At 38.1% G+C, this 17242-nt stretch overlaps 1 protein-coding gene across 11 annotated transcripts in view; it reads left to right on the top strand.

The window, feature by feature from the left end:
• ARFIP1 (ARF interacting protein 1) overlaps positions 1–17242 on the top strand; it is a 90960-nt gene that overhangs the window by 59417 nt on the left and 14301 nt on the right. For all 11 annotated transcript variants that reach the window (XM_090036410.1, XM_090036413.1, XM_090036414.1 and 8 more), the window contains 3 exons: positions 6526–6747; positions 10225–10382; positions 14624–14798. In XM_090036410.1, the coding sequence (XP_089892536.1) occupies positions 6526–6747; positions 10225–10382; positions 14624–14798 (555 nt within the window). The remainder of the gene's footprint in view (positions 1–6525; positions 6748–10224; positions 10383–14623; positions 14799–17242) is intronic.

Consider the following 17242-nt stretch of genomic DNA (forward strand, 5'->3'; position numbering starts at 1 on the left):
TTAGGTAGAAGCAAATATGTAAAGGAGAAAAATGTCCTGTGTAATTGCAGATCTTAGAATGCATGGACTTTAGAGCCCTGTAAACTCCTGGTTGTACCTTCCTTGGGAGTCCAATTATAAGGTTTCTGATGAGAAAGGAACTTGTAGCCGCTGGTGGTGTTGAAGCCATTTGTATCCTTCACCCATAGCAGGCAAGAATTCTAGGGGCATGCACATACTTTGACCTAATGTTTAAGCAGACATTTTTCTGTGCAGTATATAGTTTTTACGATGTGTAAGTAAACATACTGGAAAATAGAAATTGCATCTCAGGTAATGTCAGAAATTAAAAAAGGTCTTTTATAGATGGAAAGATCTAGCTAATTTCAGGCTTTTGAGTTTTTCTTTCTTCCAGGCTAGTATCTTCCATTTATAAATTATACTTCCTTTGGAGATGACAACTTTTGTGTAACCTGAATTCAAATTTATTAAATCACTCTTCTTCATTCCGTCTTCTTTGAGCAATTCCTTCTTCTCACTGCCGTTCAGCCTGAAATTATCTTGTGGGGCTTGTAGCTTTTCTGGACACTTCAGTATCTATTTTGTTCAATTCACTTCTAGCCTCCTTTTTCCTTTTTGTTCCCAGATGCTCTTGGAGTCTGCCAGGACTCCCACTAATTTAAGAAATTATTTGAAAACTGAAATGCCTTTGTTTCATTCTGTTCCTGGAAGTAGGATTCCAGATCTTGCTTGAATTTTAGCTTTCTTTGTAGGATTGGTTCTAACTTACACTAATGGTGGGTTTTTTTAAAGAAAAAAATAGATGTTTTCATCCCAATTAAATACACAGGAAAAAAAAAACTAGTTGAAATTGGCCTGTGCTGAGGTGTAAACTTGCTATAATGGGTTTATTTTGTCTAGAGAAGAGAAGACTGAGAGGGGATTTAATGGCAGCATTCAACTACCTGAAGTGTGGTTCAAAAGAGGATCAAGCTAGACTCTTCTCAGTGGTGGCAGATGAAAGAACAAGGAACAATGGTCACAAGCTGCAGCAAGGGAAGTTTAGGTTAGATACTAGGAAGAATTAGGGTAGTAAAACACTGGACCAGTGACCCAGGGAAGTGGTGGAATCTCCATCCTTGGAGTTTCTTAAGACCTGGCTAGAAGAAGGCTTTGGATGAGATGATCTAGTCAGGGATGGTTCTGCTTTGAGCAGGGGGTTGGACTAGATCACCTTCTGAGGTCCCTTTCAACCCTAATTTTCTATGATTCTCAAAAAGTCTATTTCGTTAGTACTTTAGGTAGTTACCTCATTCAAAGTTGAGAGAGTGTTTGGGAACTGAAAAATATGAGAAACCTTTTCTTGTTCAATGTATCAATAAAAATAAGGTCTGATAAGCAGGGATCTGGGTTTTCTCTGATTTAAAAAAAATCTCCAATTTTCAGATTGAAAAAAGTAACAGCAAATCCACATTTTTCTGTGATTTAAAATGGAACACCACTATATGTATATTTAATCACGGAAAAATGTGGTTTGGGGTTACTTTTTTAAATCCAAAAACTGGGGATTTTTTTAAATCGGAGAAAACCAGGATCCCTACTGATAAGGTAAGGTTAGTAATTCTAAAGTCATAAAGGGCAGGCTAGAAATGGTCTGTTCAAGTTATTCACCATAGATCATGCCTTTGTAACCTGCCTTGATAAACTTGACTTCTTATGAACCCAGAAGAACTAAGCTAGTTTCAGTTTACTGATAAACATTTTAAAATGTTTTGTGCATTTTAACATTAACTTCCTTCCATCAGAGCTTGACATGTATCATATACAACAGAATCAGTCATCATTTAGTAAGTTAATGTCATTTTCCATTTTGTACCATAACATGTACAAATTTAGAATTTGAATGAAGTGGTGAATATCTGTCTCTGGATACAAGCAAGTATAAGTGGACATGGTGAGCCTCCTAATTAGAAACATACCGGATTTAAGTAAAGATTGTATCTTATTGTAAATAAACTTTTTTTGATAGGCTGATACTTGTTGGCTAGTATGGGTCTTTTAGGAAATAACTAACATTTAGAACTATAAACAAGATTTCAAATAGATGATTTAATCAAGGGTCCTGTTTGGTAATTTTTTTGAAACAGCTCGTTCTTTGTCTAAGATATACAGCAAATGGAATTATCTGACAAAATTTTGGCTATGGATATCTGGAAGACCTTGAGTTAATAATAGAAATTATAGTATCAAATTATAGTGACACAGATTAAACTAAGCGGGGCAGACAATCCTGCTAGCTTCCCCTCCTGATTTCTCCCCCCTCCCCTTCCCTGCTAGATTGGTGCTGTTCCAGACACTGGGACTTTTAAAGGTGCCTGGGTGGCCAGCTTGGGGAGCTGCTCACTTGCTCATTTACTGGGCTTCCTGCACACCCTTTAAAGATCTGGTGCAGGCTCCTGTTCCCCCCAGTTGTGAAGTGTGCCTTATGTGGCAACTCTCACACTCCATCCAGGGGGTTTGAATATGTGGCCTCCCAAATTCAGTAGCGCTACCAACAAAAAAAGGTGTCAATTGTTCTGGGTTCATAAGAAATAAGCTTATCAGAGCAGGTTAAAAAGACATGATCTATGGTTAATAACTTGAACAGACCATTTCTGAAGGGGGCCTACTGTTTCATACTCCCAAGCAGTGGATCCTCCTCTACTTTGGAAGGTGCTCCAAGTGTGCATTTGTCCATATCTTTTGAATGGAGAATAAATGGAGTACTGAGAATTGTGTGATTGTAGTTAAGTTTGTTTGTACATGTGAAAAGGAGGGAAGAAGCAGTCTTCACATCCAAAAATCTGTAGAGCTGGGACTAAGGGGTACGCCTTAGGGAAGGGAGTTGCAAATCAGAGGTGAGTAGGTGAAATCATGTGTGCAGTTGCAGCAAAGGTGGTGTTGATCGAGTGCTGCAGAGGTGGTGAAGGAAGACTTTCAGACAGTTTGCCATTACAGGTTATACCAAGATTAAGCAGTGGAGGCAAATTAGGGAGAAGGTATCAGAAAAGTAGATAAAATAGAGAAATTTGAGCTGAATCAAAGAGAAAGGATCGGTAGAGCAGTGTCCTGTTTGGATATGGTACCTAGAGAGAGAGAATCTTAAATGCAAGAAACCAATTGCGAGTCACTAGACAAAAATGAACACTTTATTTTCTATACCTACAAGAGGATATTGCAGACAAAAGGTTTATTACTTAGTATCTAGACTGCAGGCTAGCATTTTGCATCATCTCAGTGGTCTGGTTTTCTCTGATGTTAACAGCTGCTGTTCGTTTTGAATAGTCCAGTTCTAGACTTGAAACTGTTAAAAAATAGCTTCCCTAGTGAAGACACAGCTAGAGATATTTAATCTGCTCTTTTGGTTTTAGATATATACAAAAGTAGAATAAATTTGTGCTTTACCTGGTGCCCTTTGAAAGAAGACTATATAGAAATAAATCTGGCTCAAGTCCCCTGCTTGTCTCACTTGATGCCTTGTACTCATTTCTGTGCAATTTACCTCTTAAGAACTTTCCTATTTTTGAAAACCATTTTCAGCTGCTTTCAGTGAATCATATTCACTTTCAGGTTTGTGGGGTTCTTGCTTCCTCTGGAGCCTCTCCTGCACTAAAATCAGGGCTAAGCCAGCTCACTTGAAAGAAGCTAGGAATCCTTGTAGTTGAGAGAGTCTGTACTGCCTCTTTGAACCTCCTAATCCATGGGACTAAATACCCTATGAACTCAGTGAAGGTGAGTATCCACTTTCTAAAGTAGTCTGAAATGTTGGCTTGTTTCTGAGAAACGCTAAGAAAAACTTATTTCACCATTGGTGTGCTCTTTATCCTTTTATATATAAAAGATGCCATGGTTTTATTTCGGTCTTGTTTTTTCTCACTAAACCATGTAGCTTTTTTCACAACTTGGAACAGATTTCTTAGATTTCTATTTTATAGGTGGTACCTGAACTTGAAAATACTGTAATTTCTGGTCTCCGTCCACTGGTCAGTGTAGCCCGCACGTCTGTGCCTAACCCACTTGAGATGAGGAGAAATACAATGAGAAGATTTCTCAAGGTTCCCTTTTTAGCCTTTTCTGAATACAGTTTATACCCTAGGGAAAGCTCAGGTTAGGAGATGGGTATCTTAAACTTCAGGCACTGCTCTTATTCAAACCTCAGCTTACTTTTCGATTCCTTTTTCTAACTTGTGAATGTTGCTTCTTAGTTTCTTGATAAACTATGTTCCTGCAAATAAATGCTTCAAAGTCCACCTTAATTTTGGAATAAAAGCCTTTTGTCAGGCTTGACAGATCTCTTTAGCTTGTAACTTACACTCACTCCCAAAATCTTGTCAACACTGACTCAGATTTCCTCTCACAGGTCCCTTGTTTGTGTGATTGCATATCACCATCTCTGGAAAATAGCCAGAGCTCATCCTCACTTGTACCAAGCTCCTAGTGAAGCATTATTCATACTCTACCTCACATTCTAGTTAAACTGTTGCATTTCCTTTTACAGGCTTTGTGGTAATGTCATGCTTTTTGAGCATTTTTTTTCTCCTGTACTGTCTCAGAAATGGGAGCATATTGCCTTTATCTTCTAACTGAAAATTCTTCCCTGCCTGGCTTATTTTAATAATAATCCATGGACTGAATCTACCTATACTGCACTGATTTTGTACTCCCAAGATTATTTACCATTTGCGTAGACTTCTCCATCTAAGTTGACAATAATAGAAATACCTCTCTGGCATAAGAGTATAAACTTAGTGGGAATTCCCAAGAGTCTGAAAGATGGATATGTTCTTTTAGCAAAGACCCAAAATGCTAATCTTACCATATCAGCTAGATCATACAGCGATACTTTGCAAATCCATCTTAATCATGAAAGTCCATTGGTTTTATACATTTTATGAATATGGTTTAAAATAGGATTTGGAGCCATTTATCCCGTAAGACTACACTACTGTTATCAGTTCCTACTTCTGTCAGTATAGTTGTAAATTTGACCATATTGTTCTTTTTGTCTAGGGACAGAAATTGCGCATAAACCGGTGTAAGTGATCAGAAACTGATTCAAACCTGTAACGCAACAGACGCTCACTGCACATAAACAACTTCTAAAATGGGCAAAGCCAGTTTAAAATAAACATGGATAGATGTAGGATCAGACTTAACTAATTTAGCTTGAATCAGTTTATTGACCTTCTGTCCCAGATCACTTCCAAATTCAAGTTAACTCAATCCCCCAGAATCCCAGGATGCTTTGCACCTCCCCCACAAACCCCACCTTAAAGGGGTCCAAGGAATCAGCTCCAGCCGAGCAGGGAGGCGTGCTCTAGCGTCTCCCTGTCCCCTCCTCCCCGGCTTCTGCTCTGGGCCATTGAAGGCATGTGTTTGCATTTCCAGAATCATAGAAAAATGTCAGTTCACTTCGTTATTGGTTCAATCTATGCAGCTTAGACTAACCTGGAAAGCCTGAATCAAATCAGCCTTGGATATTTTGACTGTCTACGCTTCATGACACTTTTAATGGCAAACTCACTCTTCCATGCATGTAATTCCATTCTGTTTGCCATTTTAAAAAGTCCTTTTCCCTCTGGGCCACAGACTTACTACTTTAAATTTCACTTTAAAATGGTGAAAATGGTGAAATCTCAATAAACTGGGCATTTCGTTTTACCGTTGGGTATCCTTTTGTTGTTCCAAGTGCTACATTTGCCGCTTATTACATTAATGGGCTGCAAATCAGATCAGGGGCTTAGTCCTGTGCTAGTATGCAACTCTTGAAGTTTGAGCATTTCTAGTATTCCGTGCTCTCACCAGTGTTTTTCTGTAATCTGATGCAATTAGGTGCAATTTCAAGATATTTTGTATATTTCTCAGCAAAGAGTTGCCAATTGGCTTTAAAAAATGCAAAAATAAGTAAAATTATCCTATTATGGTAGATTTGGTTAGTTTGTGGTGGGTTTTTTTTTATTTGAAATACTATGGTTCTAAACATGTGGTGAAATATAGCAACTTCTTGAACCCCTCAGTATCTAGTAAGGCTAATGTGGGATGAAGTGGGCAATACCTATGGGCTTGGGTATTGGTACCCGAAGATGGAATGACTGTTTTGTAGATACTTAACATAAAATCAGTAACAGTTGTTTTTAATAAAGTCAGCATACTGATATGCATTTATTGAACAGGATAATAGTTGCTTTTACTTAGTGAGACTCACCAGCCCTAAGAAGTCACTTGATCTGTCATTCAAAACAATTAGTTCTGCTCTTGATTTGTTAAATATTTGTATTGGTAGAAGTTGAGACTTGTCCAGCTGTTCTTGCTGAGTCCTGATAAACCTCTGCAGAGCCTGAGATGTTTCTTCAGTTTGTTGTGCAAACTTAAGTTGGGAGGGGTTGTTGTGAAAGAGGTGCTTGCTAATTACATGCTCCTTGAAGCCAAGAATGGGTATACGTTTTTTATCTTGAATATACATTTTTGAGTTCTTTATAATTTAAGCTATTTGTTATGAATTTGCAGTGTACTCGTCAGATCATCTCGGAAAAGTTGGGACGTGGCTCAAGAACAGTAGACCTGGAACTGGAAGCCCAAATAGAAATACTAAGGGATAACAAAAAAAAGTATGAAAATATCTTGAAACTGGCACAGACTTTGTCCACACAGCTCTACCAGATGGTACATACCCAAAGGCAACTTGGAGATGCATTTGCAGACCTGAGTTTGAAATCATTGGAACTCCATGTAAGACTTTTATAGTATTAGCAAATAAAATGACTTAAAGGATGGAGATGAGGTTAAACTTGACCAACTGGTGCATGCTGCACTATATAGATAACAGCTGTTGACTTAAGCATTAAGGTCTGTAATACTGAACTTGCTTTAAAAAAGCTATACGATTCACTTGAGACTCTACAGGAAACCACTGAAATCATATTAAGGTTGTTAAGCACTTAATGTTGTTGAGCATTTTTTTTAAATGTCTGACATGAATTGGAATTTAGATTTCAGGAACTGCTAACAAACCACATTCCTTTGTGCATTAAATACATATGGCACTTTAATTTGTCATTAATAAGATGTCATCAAAATTGTTCTAGATCACTTACTGTAAATTACAGTTACCCAAGGGGTATATGCCTTGGAGTAGGGTAGAACAGGCCTCATACAACAGAGGTGAAGTCACTGTTGAATATAAGTGAATCATTTTTCCTTGGGAGAATAAAACGTTGCTCCACTCAGTTGTTTCACAAAGCCTTGCAACCTGCATGTAATGAACTGCTCCTTTTATGGTGTTCAGATTCCAAGCAAGCAACTTAAGCATGATTCCTTAGATAGCTAACATTTTAGGTTTGGAAGGATTCCTTATTCTAGGATTTTTATATAACTCTGGCATCTCAGCTATAAGTGATTATACAATCCTATGTGTTATAAAGAGGGAGAAGCTAGATATTATGGCTGTATGGCTGGATTGTCTCCTCGCAGATCTTGCTACTTCCTGTATCTAGAACAGTTCCCTCCTGCCACCAAGCTTAGGATCTAAAGTCATCGCCCATACATTAGCGTTGTATAGGCGGATTCCCAAAAATGTAGTATTGCAGCATCCTCAATTAAATTCTGAGGTTGCTGCCCTTCTGCTTCCTCCTCCTTTGTGATCACTGTATTCCCACTTAATTACTTTTATTTAATGTGTGCACTAAATAACTGTTAGCTTCTTAAAAGAACTCATTACCCTACATTTTTCACATTCTAGGGGAGACTTGTTCTTTTTAATGTCGTGTTTTGGCAAATTAATATTTCAACACTTCTAACAACAAAAAAACATGTAAATGTTGCTAAAAAAGTGCAATACATTTTTACCAATCTGTTTACTGTTGATGCAAATATGGGGCATGTGGATTGTGGTAGAAAGCAAGATGAATGTAGTGCAGTATGTGCTAGAGTTGCATTTATTTCTGAAACTTGCACTAATTTTGATCCTGGCATAGTATTCATTTTGAACACATTCATTTTCCTAAAAGTCTTATAACTCTCGTACTTGGGAACAACATTTCTCCAGAATCTACCAGCTGCTTGTACCATTCTTGGAATCTTTCACTGTTTCCGTTTCAATCTATCATCTCTGGTGTAGATTATTGAAGAGGACTCTGTTCATTTAAGAAGAAAATCAAAGGTTTCTGCTACTAATAAAAATTCTGTAACACCTATGCCTCCTAGAGAGGTGCCTGTTTGTCTGTTTCCTCATTGTGCTTGCCCATTTTTAATTGGGCTTTACTGCTGTCTAAACCTAACTTCTTTGGATAGCTTTGTTTACTTCCTTACAAGTTCTGGAGAAAAGTAAAAATCAATTCTAAACAGTAACTTTTTAGATTTTTAAACCTCGAGCAGCAACAAACGAGCAGGTGAAAATTCAAGAGTGACATAGCTCTAATAAACTGAGTACTTCAGAAGCACAGTTCTAGTTACCTAGAGCTCTGTTGCGTTGTTTGAGTTCAAAGACATCTCTTGTATGTACAGTATCTTTAAAGCCATACTACTTGAATAGGCATGTCAAATCATTTACATATAAAGAGCTGAAATTATCATATATGTGTGCATGTATGAATTTATATATGTTTTTGTAAATAATCTCAATCCAGAGGATATTTGCCAGTGTTCCTAAGAGAGAAACACAAAGATCATGGGTAGAACATGTCCCGTCTGTAGTAATTAAAGTCTTAGTTAGAATAAGGTACTAAGTTTAGTGGTTAGTATGCGCTTCTGGTTCCATTGCTATTTCTTAATATATGTCCTGTCTACACAACAAACCTGCTGCTCCAGACAGCATCATCCATAAGTGCGCTGCACTGCTGTAATGGGTTGCCTCCTAAACCAGAAGCAGTGAGTGCTGCAGTTTGGAAATGTTAATTTTCATTGCTGAGAGACACTGTCAAGTAGCCTGCCTATGCTCAGTAGTGCACTAGTGGTACTACAAGAACTGCACTGCTTGTGGGTTAGGAAGCCTGCATAAAGCAATATGGTATGTTTGAAATCCCTCCCGTCTGACATGGCAAATTTGTCTCCATAGCTTATAACCTTAATTTATTTCTCCCAACATCCTGTCTATTCTTCTTCAGTATTTCTTCTTTCTTAACTTCCTGTGCATCTTCTTCCTGTTTGGTTTCACACTCACCACTCAGTCCACCAGAATGACCAGCGGTCAAACAGTTAACATTAACATGAAATGTAAACTCTAAAACCAGTAATATTCCTGTTGGATTAAATGGAGTTGGAAGAGTTCACACTTCAGCACCAGTTGCCAGTTATCTTTGGACTCTGAAAGAAAACTCTGTACTAGTTAAAGTTCCATGTGTGAACTACTGTATCTCCACAGCAGTGATGGCTTGAAATCCTACTTTTTTAATAAAGCTTAATCTGCAGAATATGAAAATACCATATGGATGATATAAGTATATCAGTGAGACTGTTGTGTAGTATCCATACACTGGAAAAAAAATCACTGCTGTTGAATGCTTTTGCTGTTGAATACATTTATGCTCGTCTTTTATTTAATATCTAAATTTGATTTCAGTGCTCTTTGGCAATAATTTGGCCCCTTAAAACATCAGCTTATCTATTATTACAGCACATTCTGCTTTCTTAATTATGTGCAGCTTTTTTTAAATAAGATGTTGGGATTTGTCCAACCCGTTGTTCTAGAATGTAATGTAAAAATAAATTTGTTTGCTAATTAATACTACTTGCCTCTCTGTATGTATACTACCCTTTTTTGCTGATGTCTGTCTTAGTACTAAAGTATCTAGTACTTAGTATTGGTACCTAGCAGCTATGTGAAAGACACCAGATACAGTGTTTAGCCAAGTTCCATAACTCGTAAGATCACAAAATAGAATTAGTACCAAACATCTGGTATTTTACAAAACTTTCGATCGTAATCTGCTGACATTAGTTAGTGGGATTTCATGGGAATAACTGAGAGCAGAACTGTGGGGCCATTTTTGCTGACCTAATTTTTGTTGTGATTCTTTCTCGTGTTAACTTAGTTTGTTGTCTAGATTATAGTCATTTGTTTAAACCTGCACACACTCAAGAGAAGTGATGAAATGACTTACGTGATCTTCCCTGTCAGTGATAAATGTTTGTTTTCTTATATGTTTGTGAATCAGTGCCTGGTTTAAATTTATTTCAGTGATCTACAGCATTTTTTTGCTTTTGTTATAGGAGGAGTTTGGATACAACGCAGACACTCAGAAACTTCTAGCTAAAAACGGAGAGACCCTTCTTGGGGCTATTAACTTTTTTATTGCCAGTGTGAACACGCTGGTGAATAAAACAATTGAGGATACCTTATTGACTGTGAAACAATATGAAAGTGCCAGGTAGCTATCATTCTGTTTTTAGTTATTGTCATTTCAATATAGTCTTCAGAAAACTTACTAATGTAGATTTATAGTTTTTGTTTGAGCTGGTAAAACAGGTTTTAAAAAATGTTGCAAATACAAATACAACACAACTTCCATATTTTTAAATCCTGATCACCTAAGCCTTTACTTAAACTTTATAGAGTAGTGTAAAATGATTATTACAATCCACAAGACATTTTCTGTTAAATTTTAGATCTTTCAGAAATGTTCTTCAATACAATTAAGACATGTTTCACAGATTAAATAACAGTGGGAATCAATAGCCCTGTGTAGCTACAGATATACTGGTCTGTAAATTAACATTTCAGTATGAAAGAGTTCTCTTGGTGTATGTGTTAATGTTATATAAGTGCAAGCAACATTTTAATATGATTTTTTAAATATAAATTATTTATCTGGTTACATATCTCTTAAGAGCTTAAGGTGGATTAAGCGCTAGTGGAAAGTAACGGATTACCCACCATAGAAAAATTTACTTATAGTACAGGTATTGCAGCTATGGATTGCTGGCAGCAGGCCCAGATTAACTATTCTGTTTTCTCTCAGCATGTATCAATTTAAAGTCAGAGGATACATTATTACAATTTTAGAGTGAACAAAACTGTTTGTAATATTGGATAAAAGGAAGAAAATTTCAAATAGCTCTGAATTTAACTTCAAATTTTTCAAATCTAAAAGTTTTGCTGTTTTGAAAAAACAGATATTTATTTAGAAATTTACATAAAGGTGAAAGAACCGGTTATCCTGGAAATGAAACTGTTTAATTTGGCTTCTTTGAAATCAAAATATTTTCCATTCTTGGTTTAGCTATCAACCAAAATAATTCACCAGCAGACCTATGGTAAGCACTTGCTAGCTGAATGGGTAGGAGTGTGTGGATACTTGTTCTGTACTAAATGGACAGAGACAATTCTGCAAACTAATGCTGGTTGGGAGAAGCTTTTGTGATCGCCATTTAGGTATATCATAAACTGTCTATCAAATAAGCAATAAATTGTCTCTCAGTTGAAGTGGGATGGGTTAAAATTGACAAGCATCTAAGCTCTCTGCTAAATGACTAAAACCATTGACTCCTCAATCTAACCTATAAGCAATTTACTTTGAGTAAAAGCTTATTAGAAAAGAGTGAGATCTGTGGTGGCCACCCATGAGCCAGGGTATAGTATTAAAGTCTTCTGTAGCAGTTGTGTGCAAACTTGTACTAGTTAGGGTGAACTCATACATGAGCACTTTTTCAGGGGAGTGATCTTTCGGTGTAGGTTTTGCTGCAGAAATTAATAGCAGGAATAATAAACAAGTTTATTTGTGGAACAATATTGACTCTGCTTGTATGGGAACTTTTTAATTATGTGTCAAACTTCCTTACTGCCAATAGAAGAAAGAGATTGCAAAGTGATATATATGAGTGTTTGGGGTTGTTCCAGTCAATCCATTTTAGTAAGAAACAATAGTTCTTCCCGTTGTACTGTTTAAATTGTAGGTGGTTAGGTGGTAGTAACCATTTATTCCCTTTGTTGGAGTCGGGTAGTAATCTTAAGAGGTACAAATAAATAGTTTTCATAGCTGTATATTCCTATGTGCACAGGTAGGACAAGGTAATGATTTTTGTTTCCTTACAATATTTTTTGGGGACTGTCTGTCCTTTGCAGCCTAGTTTCTGTCTCCCTTTTAGCTTTCCATTGCTCCAGTATGAGTTCTCCATGAAGACCTGTGCACACAATTCATGATGTTTGTTCTTGAAGGCCTTTATACTAAATCTCTTCACTTTCTGCATCTAAATTAGAAACTCTGAATATTTTCTCTTCTGACTTTGTTTTTTGTTTTACTTTTTGGGCTAAAAACCCAGTCTTGCAGTTGAATTTGCTCTTCTAATGGTACATCTTTTTTCTAGTGTCCAGTGCACATTGCTCCTACCATACCAACCATGGCTGCCAAAATTTGCCTGTTGCACATCCTCCTTCATTCTCTTGTTTTCTTCTTCTTTCTGTGCAATAGCTTTTGAAGACCTTGTATAACTGTCCTACAGTACTGTCTGCTTGCCTGTCTAATGTTTTCTGCTTTTTCTCATCTTCTCTGTCATTGATGCTGGTCACCAAGGCCTGTTTGTCCTTTTTCCTACCCATCTTCAGACTGATCCATTCTGTGTTTTCATGACAATTCTTCAGATCCAAGTCAAACTTCTAGCAGGCACCTCCAAAAAATGGGTCAAATTAACTGCTCTCCTTGATCTGTACTGGCTCTTTCTGGCCCATATCTGTGTGTGGGTGTGCATATTCGATTTGAAATCTAAATTGTAAGATATTTAGAAGAGAAACCTATTTGAGAGCTAATCATACCCCTCTGAAAATAAACAGCCAACTGGTTTAATCTGGGGATGATTAGTCTGAAATATGACTGGCATCAAAATAGGAGTGGGACAAGGTTTAAATGGAAATTAACTTGAATTAGCCACAATTGTTCTGAAGCAAAGTGTTAATTTGGATACTTCATGGGTACTTAATGTGGGACAATGGGATTGTCCATCTGTAAGGTCTGGGGTTTGCTGCAAAGCTCATATGGGAATCAGACAGATTGTCTGGTTTTAGCCTGGGTGATAGAAAATTAATTAACTTTCTCTGAAAACATTTTAACTTCCTTGTGGAACAGTTTTGCCACTTACACTGAAAAGCCATGTTTGACACTAGTTTATCCTGGTGTTACAATTCTTAATATTTAACAAATCTATTTTTCTCCTTGTGGTGTGGGAATTGGTGCCTTTGCTCAGCTTCTATAATACTTGACAAACATAGTACAAATTTGTTTCTCAAGGTGCAAAAATTACAGAAGGATAGGGGATTCCAGAGAAGGTTGCCCGTTGCAGGGCATCTGAATGTCTGACCAGAGGCCAGTTGTTTTGTCTGGCACTTAATCATAGTTTCATAGTTGTTAGGGGCTGGAAGGGACCATACAGATAATCAGGTCCAATCCCCCCGCACTTGAGCAGGAACGACTGCTGGGATCAGGTAGTAACTAGCACACTTCTTGGGTCTGCAGGAGAAAAGATGCATGTTGGGTATTCCAGTCTCCTGCAGTTGTGGAAAAGTACTTTAGTAAAGTAAGATTACTTTAAAAACCTTGCTGCTGAGAACCCAAAGTTCAGTAGTCTGTTGGACATGGTTCTCAGAATTGAGACTCATGGGTTCCCTCCCCTTCTCCACATTTTGCACAGCTTTATTTGCCTAATAAGAACCTTTTGTACTTCAAACCCTCCAGCTATATGGTTGGTGGATCTAAATCAGTTGGATACTTATAACTGGTACAATCTGAGAAGGTCAGGGAAGTTTTTAATTGGAGAGTTCAGGTTTGTTTTCAAGTAAATGGACTGTATAGCTGAAATTTTAAAAGAAATAATATTTGAGGATTAAATAGCGCATGCCACTTATTGGTGTAGGGTCTCAGATCCTCTTGTTTCACAGTATATCTTAAATTATATCTTGTGCTCATAGTAGCTAAGGATACAATGAATTGATTATTTTAGTTCTTTTCTTAATGGTACCAAACTTTCAAGTCATCATCAAAATTGTCACAAATTTGAAGTTGTACAAAAGAGATCAAAGTTTGGATAAACAGATTTTCCTACATTATTACCTCTTAGAAGCAGTCATTTAACCTGTATCTTCACTTAAGAATGAACTCTGGGTCTTATTTTATCATCACTAAAAAATCTTTATTTTAAGCGGTGCCTTCAGTTCAGGCAGTAGGCTTATCTGGAGCTCTGGACCAAAAATGTGAGGAAACATATTCAAGTGTTTGGGATTGAATAATCCCCCCAGTATCATTCCACAGTTTAATTCTGTTTGTTCAGGGCAGGGCAGTTCCCCTACAATTGATTGGGAAAGAATTAGCTGGCTCTGGCTTTATGAAGCACAGAGAACCATGGGCTGTCCTTGCAGAAGTGCTACAGACCTATGGGTAAACTCACTACCAGTGAGGACGCTATACTGGGTGTGGCTTTTTGGCGTAGCTGCTTGGCACCTTAGTTTGAGTTCCTAGAGTACAGTCATCTGAGTGAACTGGATAAACAGAGGACTTGGTCCAGTATCTTCATTCATGCACTTGAATATTTTTCCCTTTTGGTTGAGGGGGGAATGTGCAGCATTTGAAAGGCTGAGGGCTGACTTTAACTTTTTTTTCCCTCCCACCCTCAACTTCCCTAGGATTGAGTATGATGCCTATCGCACAGACCTAGAAGAACTGAATCTTGGCCCTCGTGATGCAAACACTCTGCCAAAGATTGAGCAGTCACAGCAGCTATTCCAAATGCATAAAGAAAAATATGACAAAATGCGCAATGATGTATCTATCAAACTGAAATTCTTGGAGGAAAACAAGGTAAGCTATAATTCTGTTTCCTGAGTTATAGCGTTCTGTTCCCTTCTGCTGTCTGCGATTAAGAGTTGATGTAGCAGAGGCGTTTTCTTAATGCAGAGTTTCTCAAAACAAAGCAATAAAAGGAACTAAATTGGATAGGTTTCTGAATTCTTGCTGTTCTAATGAAGGGTAACCATAATGGAGGAGAGACTTATGTCTCCCACTCTAAAGAGGAAAAAATATAATAAAGACTTCCTTGGTAGTGTCAGTGGACTTCAGTAAATGAAAGCATCTTTAATGCGCTTTATCATGCTTATTATCATTTGATAGTGATCTCTAAATTTTCTGTTTGATTAAATAGCTGCTTCGAGATAGAGCAGTGACAACATGTGCATGAAAGATGTGGAAAGGAGTGAAGAGGCTATTCCCAAATAAAGGGTTTTTTCTAATTAACAAAACAATTTGAAATAAGAGGATCTTGGGCAAGGAGTACTAAACAACTGTAGTAATTGTCTTACCAGGAGTAAAAGCAACTTGCAGTGCCCTGGTCTGTAAGGAAAGGTTTTTGGGTAAATCCAATATCTTTTATTAGACCAACTCAAATAGTTGGAAAAAATCTTCTTAGCAAGCTTTTGGGTACAAACACGCTTTGCCAGGCTGAGGGAAGTGTCTGCAGATGGTCTGTGCTCTTCCTGGATGGAGTGGTAAAGTAGCCAGAGGCCAGTATGTATGCAAGAAAGCCAGTCAGTTAAAATGTAAATTGAGGTGGTCAGTAAGCGAGAGACAGGTTGCAGAGGAGGGGTGTGTGTGTCTGTGTAAGTACCTGGTTCATTAAGTTATTCTCACAAGGTGTAGACAGGGTTTCTTCCTTTCTTCCCACATGCTGTCATCCCTTCTCACTTCATTTGTCATGCAAGAATCACTGGTACTTCTCCATCTCGTTCTCTCAACCAGAATAAAGAAGCTTGTCATGGAAACATTTTTGTTTTTACTAGATATCCATATCCTCTTGTTATATGGATTTAAAGTCAGAGTTAAGATGTATTTCAAAGACGCAGCGTCGGATAAAGATAGAACAATTATAGTCTATCAATTTTTTTCATTTTTTTTAAAATAAGAAATGTTTTACACCCAACCTTAATACACAGGTACCATTAGAGAGCTCATTCACTTCTAAAGGAAAATGTATTTGGACTGGTGGCTCAGCCAGTACAGAAAAAGCAAAGCTCTACTTAAGTCAGAATAAGGACAGATGGTGTCCGTTACTTTACTGCCTTAAATCAGGGAGAAGTGTAGTAAAGAACAATAAACAATATGTATTTTTTTTCTCCTTTTTCCACTGCTTACTAATCTCTCTCAGCACAGACAGTTACAAAAATAAACGCCATTTTCCTCTGATTACTACAGCAACGTGCACTAAAAACTAAGGCTTTTGGAATGTTCTTTTATCTTACTATATACACACTAGGTTGAGGACCAGACTCTAGGTTCCTCAAGAATCTGGGCTGCAGACAGAAGTGCAGCTCATCGCTGTAACTGAGAATGCTTTGCAGGAAGTGTTCTTAGTTAAAACGACCTACTGAAACAAACAGAAGTTCCCTGTTGGTTCCAGGAGGGAGGAGAACCTAGCTGCTGCCTGGGAGCCTGCAGCTGGTTTCCTGCAGCAGTGGCCCCTGCTCCCTGTTAGGCTGTAAAATTTTCAGAAAGGGAGCAGAGGGAGCTCATTTGTTCTAGGGGGAACTCCAATACACCTGCCCCACCCTCCAGTGGGGACTGAAGCCCCCACAAACCAAACTCCCTCTGCTCCCTTTCCCCCCTCCCATTCTGAAAACAGGCTAGCAGGCAATGCAGACTCAAGTTACAGAAGATGCTCTGCTTTTGAAATTTCTTCATCTGACCCCCTTGTCCAATGTGGGGTCAGAGTTGTCACCCAGTCAGCCCTGTCTGCAGCTGTGCACTTGTGTTTGGTCACGGCTATAAACTGCTTTCTGTGGCCAGATTGGGCAAAAATTGTCACTTCTGTGTGTGCCCATAACTACAGTATTGCTCTTCTAGCTGTAAACAGACACCACCCCAGTGATTTAACAGGATAGATTCTCAGCTGCTTTCCTCTGAACATTTAGTCCGTTTCATAGATTTCATAGATTTCATAGACATTAGGGCTGGAAGGGACCTCGGGAGATCATCGAGTCCAGCCCCTTGCCCAAAGGGCAGGAAGTCAGCTGGGGTCATAGGATCCCAGCAAGATAAGCATCCAATTTGCTCTTGAAGGTGTTCAATGTAGGTGCTTGAACCACCTCCGCTGGCAGACTGTTCCAGACCTTGGGGGCTCGGACAGTAAAGAAATTCTTCCTTATGTCCAGCCTGAAACGGTCTTGCAGGAGTTTGTGACCATTCGACCTCGTCATCCCTTGGGGCGCTCTGGTGAACAGACGTTCCCCCAGATCCTGGTGGTCACCCCTGAT

This window comes from Crocodylus siamensis, chromosome 2, assembly GCF_052110815.1.
Source record: "Crocodylus siamensis isolate JL-2025a chromosome 2, ASM5211081v1, whole genome shotgun sequence".
NCBI classification, from domain to species: Eukaryota; Metazoa; Chordata; order Crocodylia; family Crocodylidae; genus Crocodylus; species Crocodylus siamensis.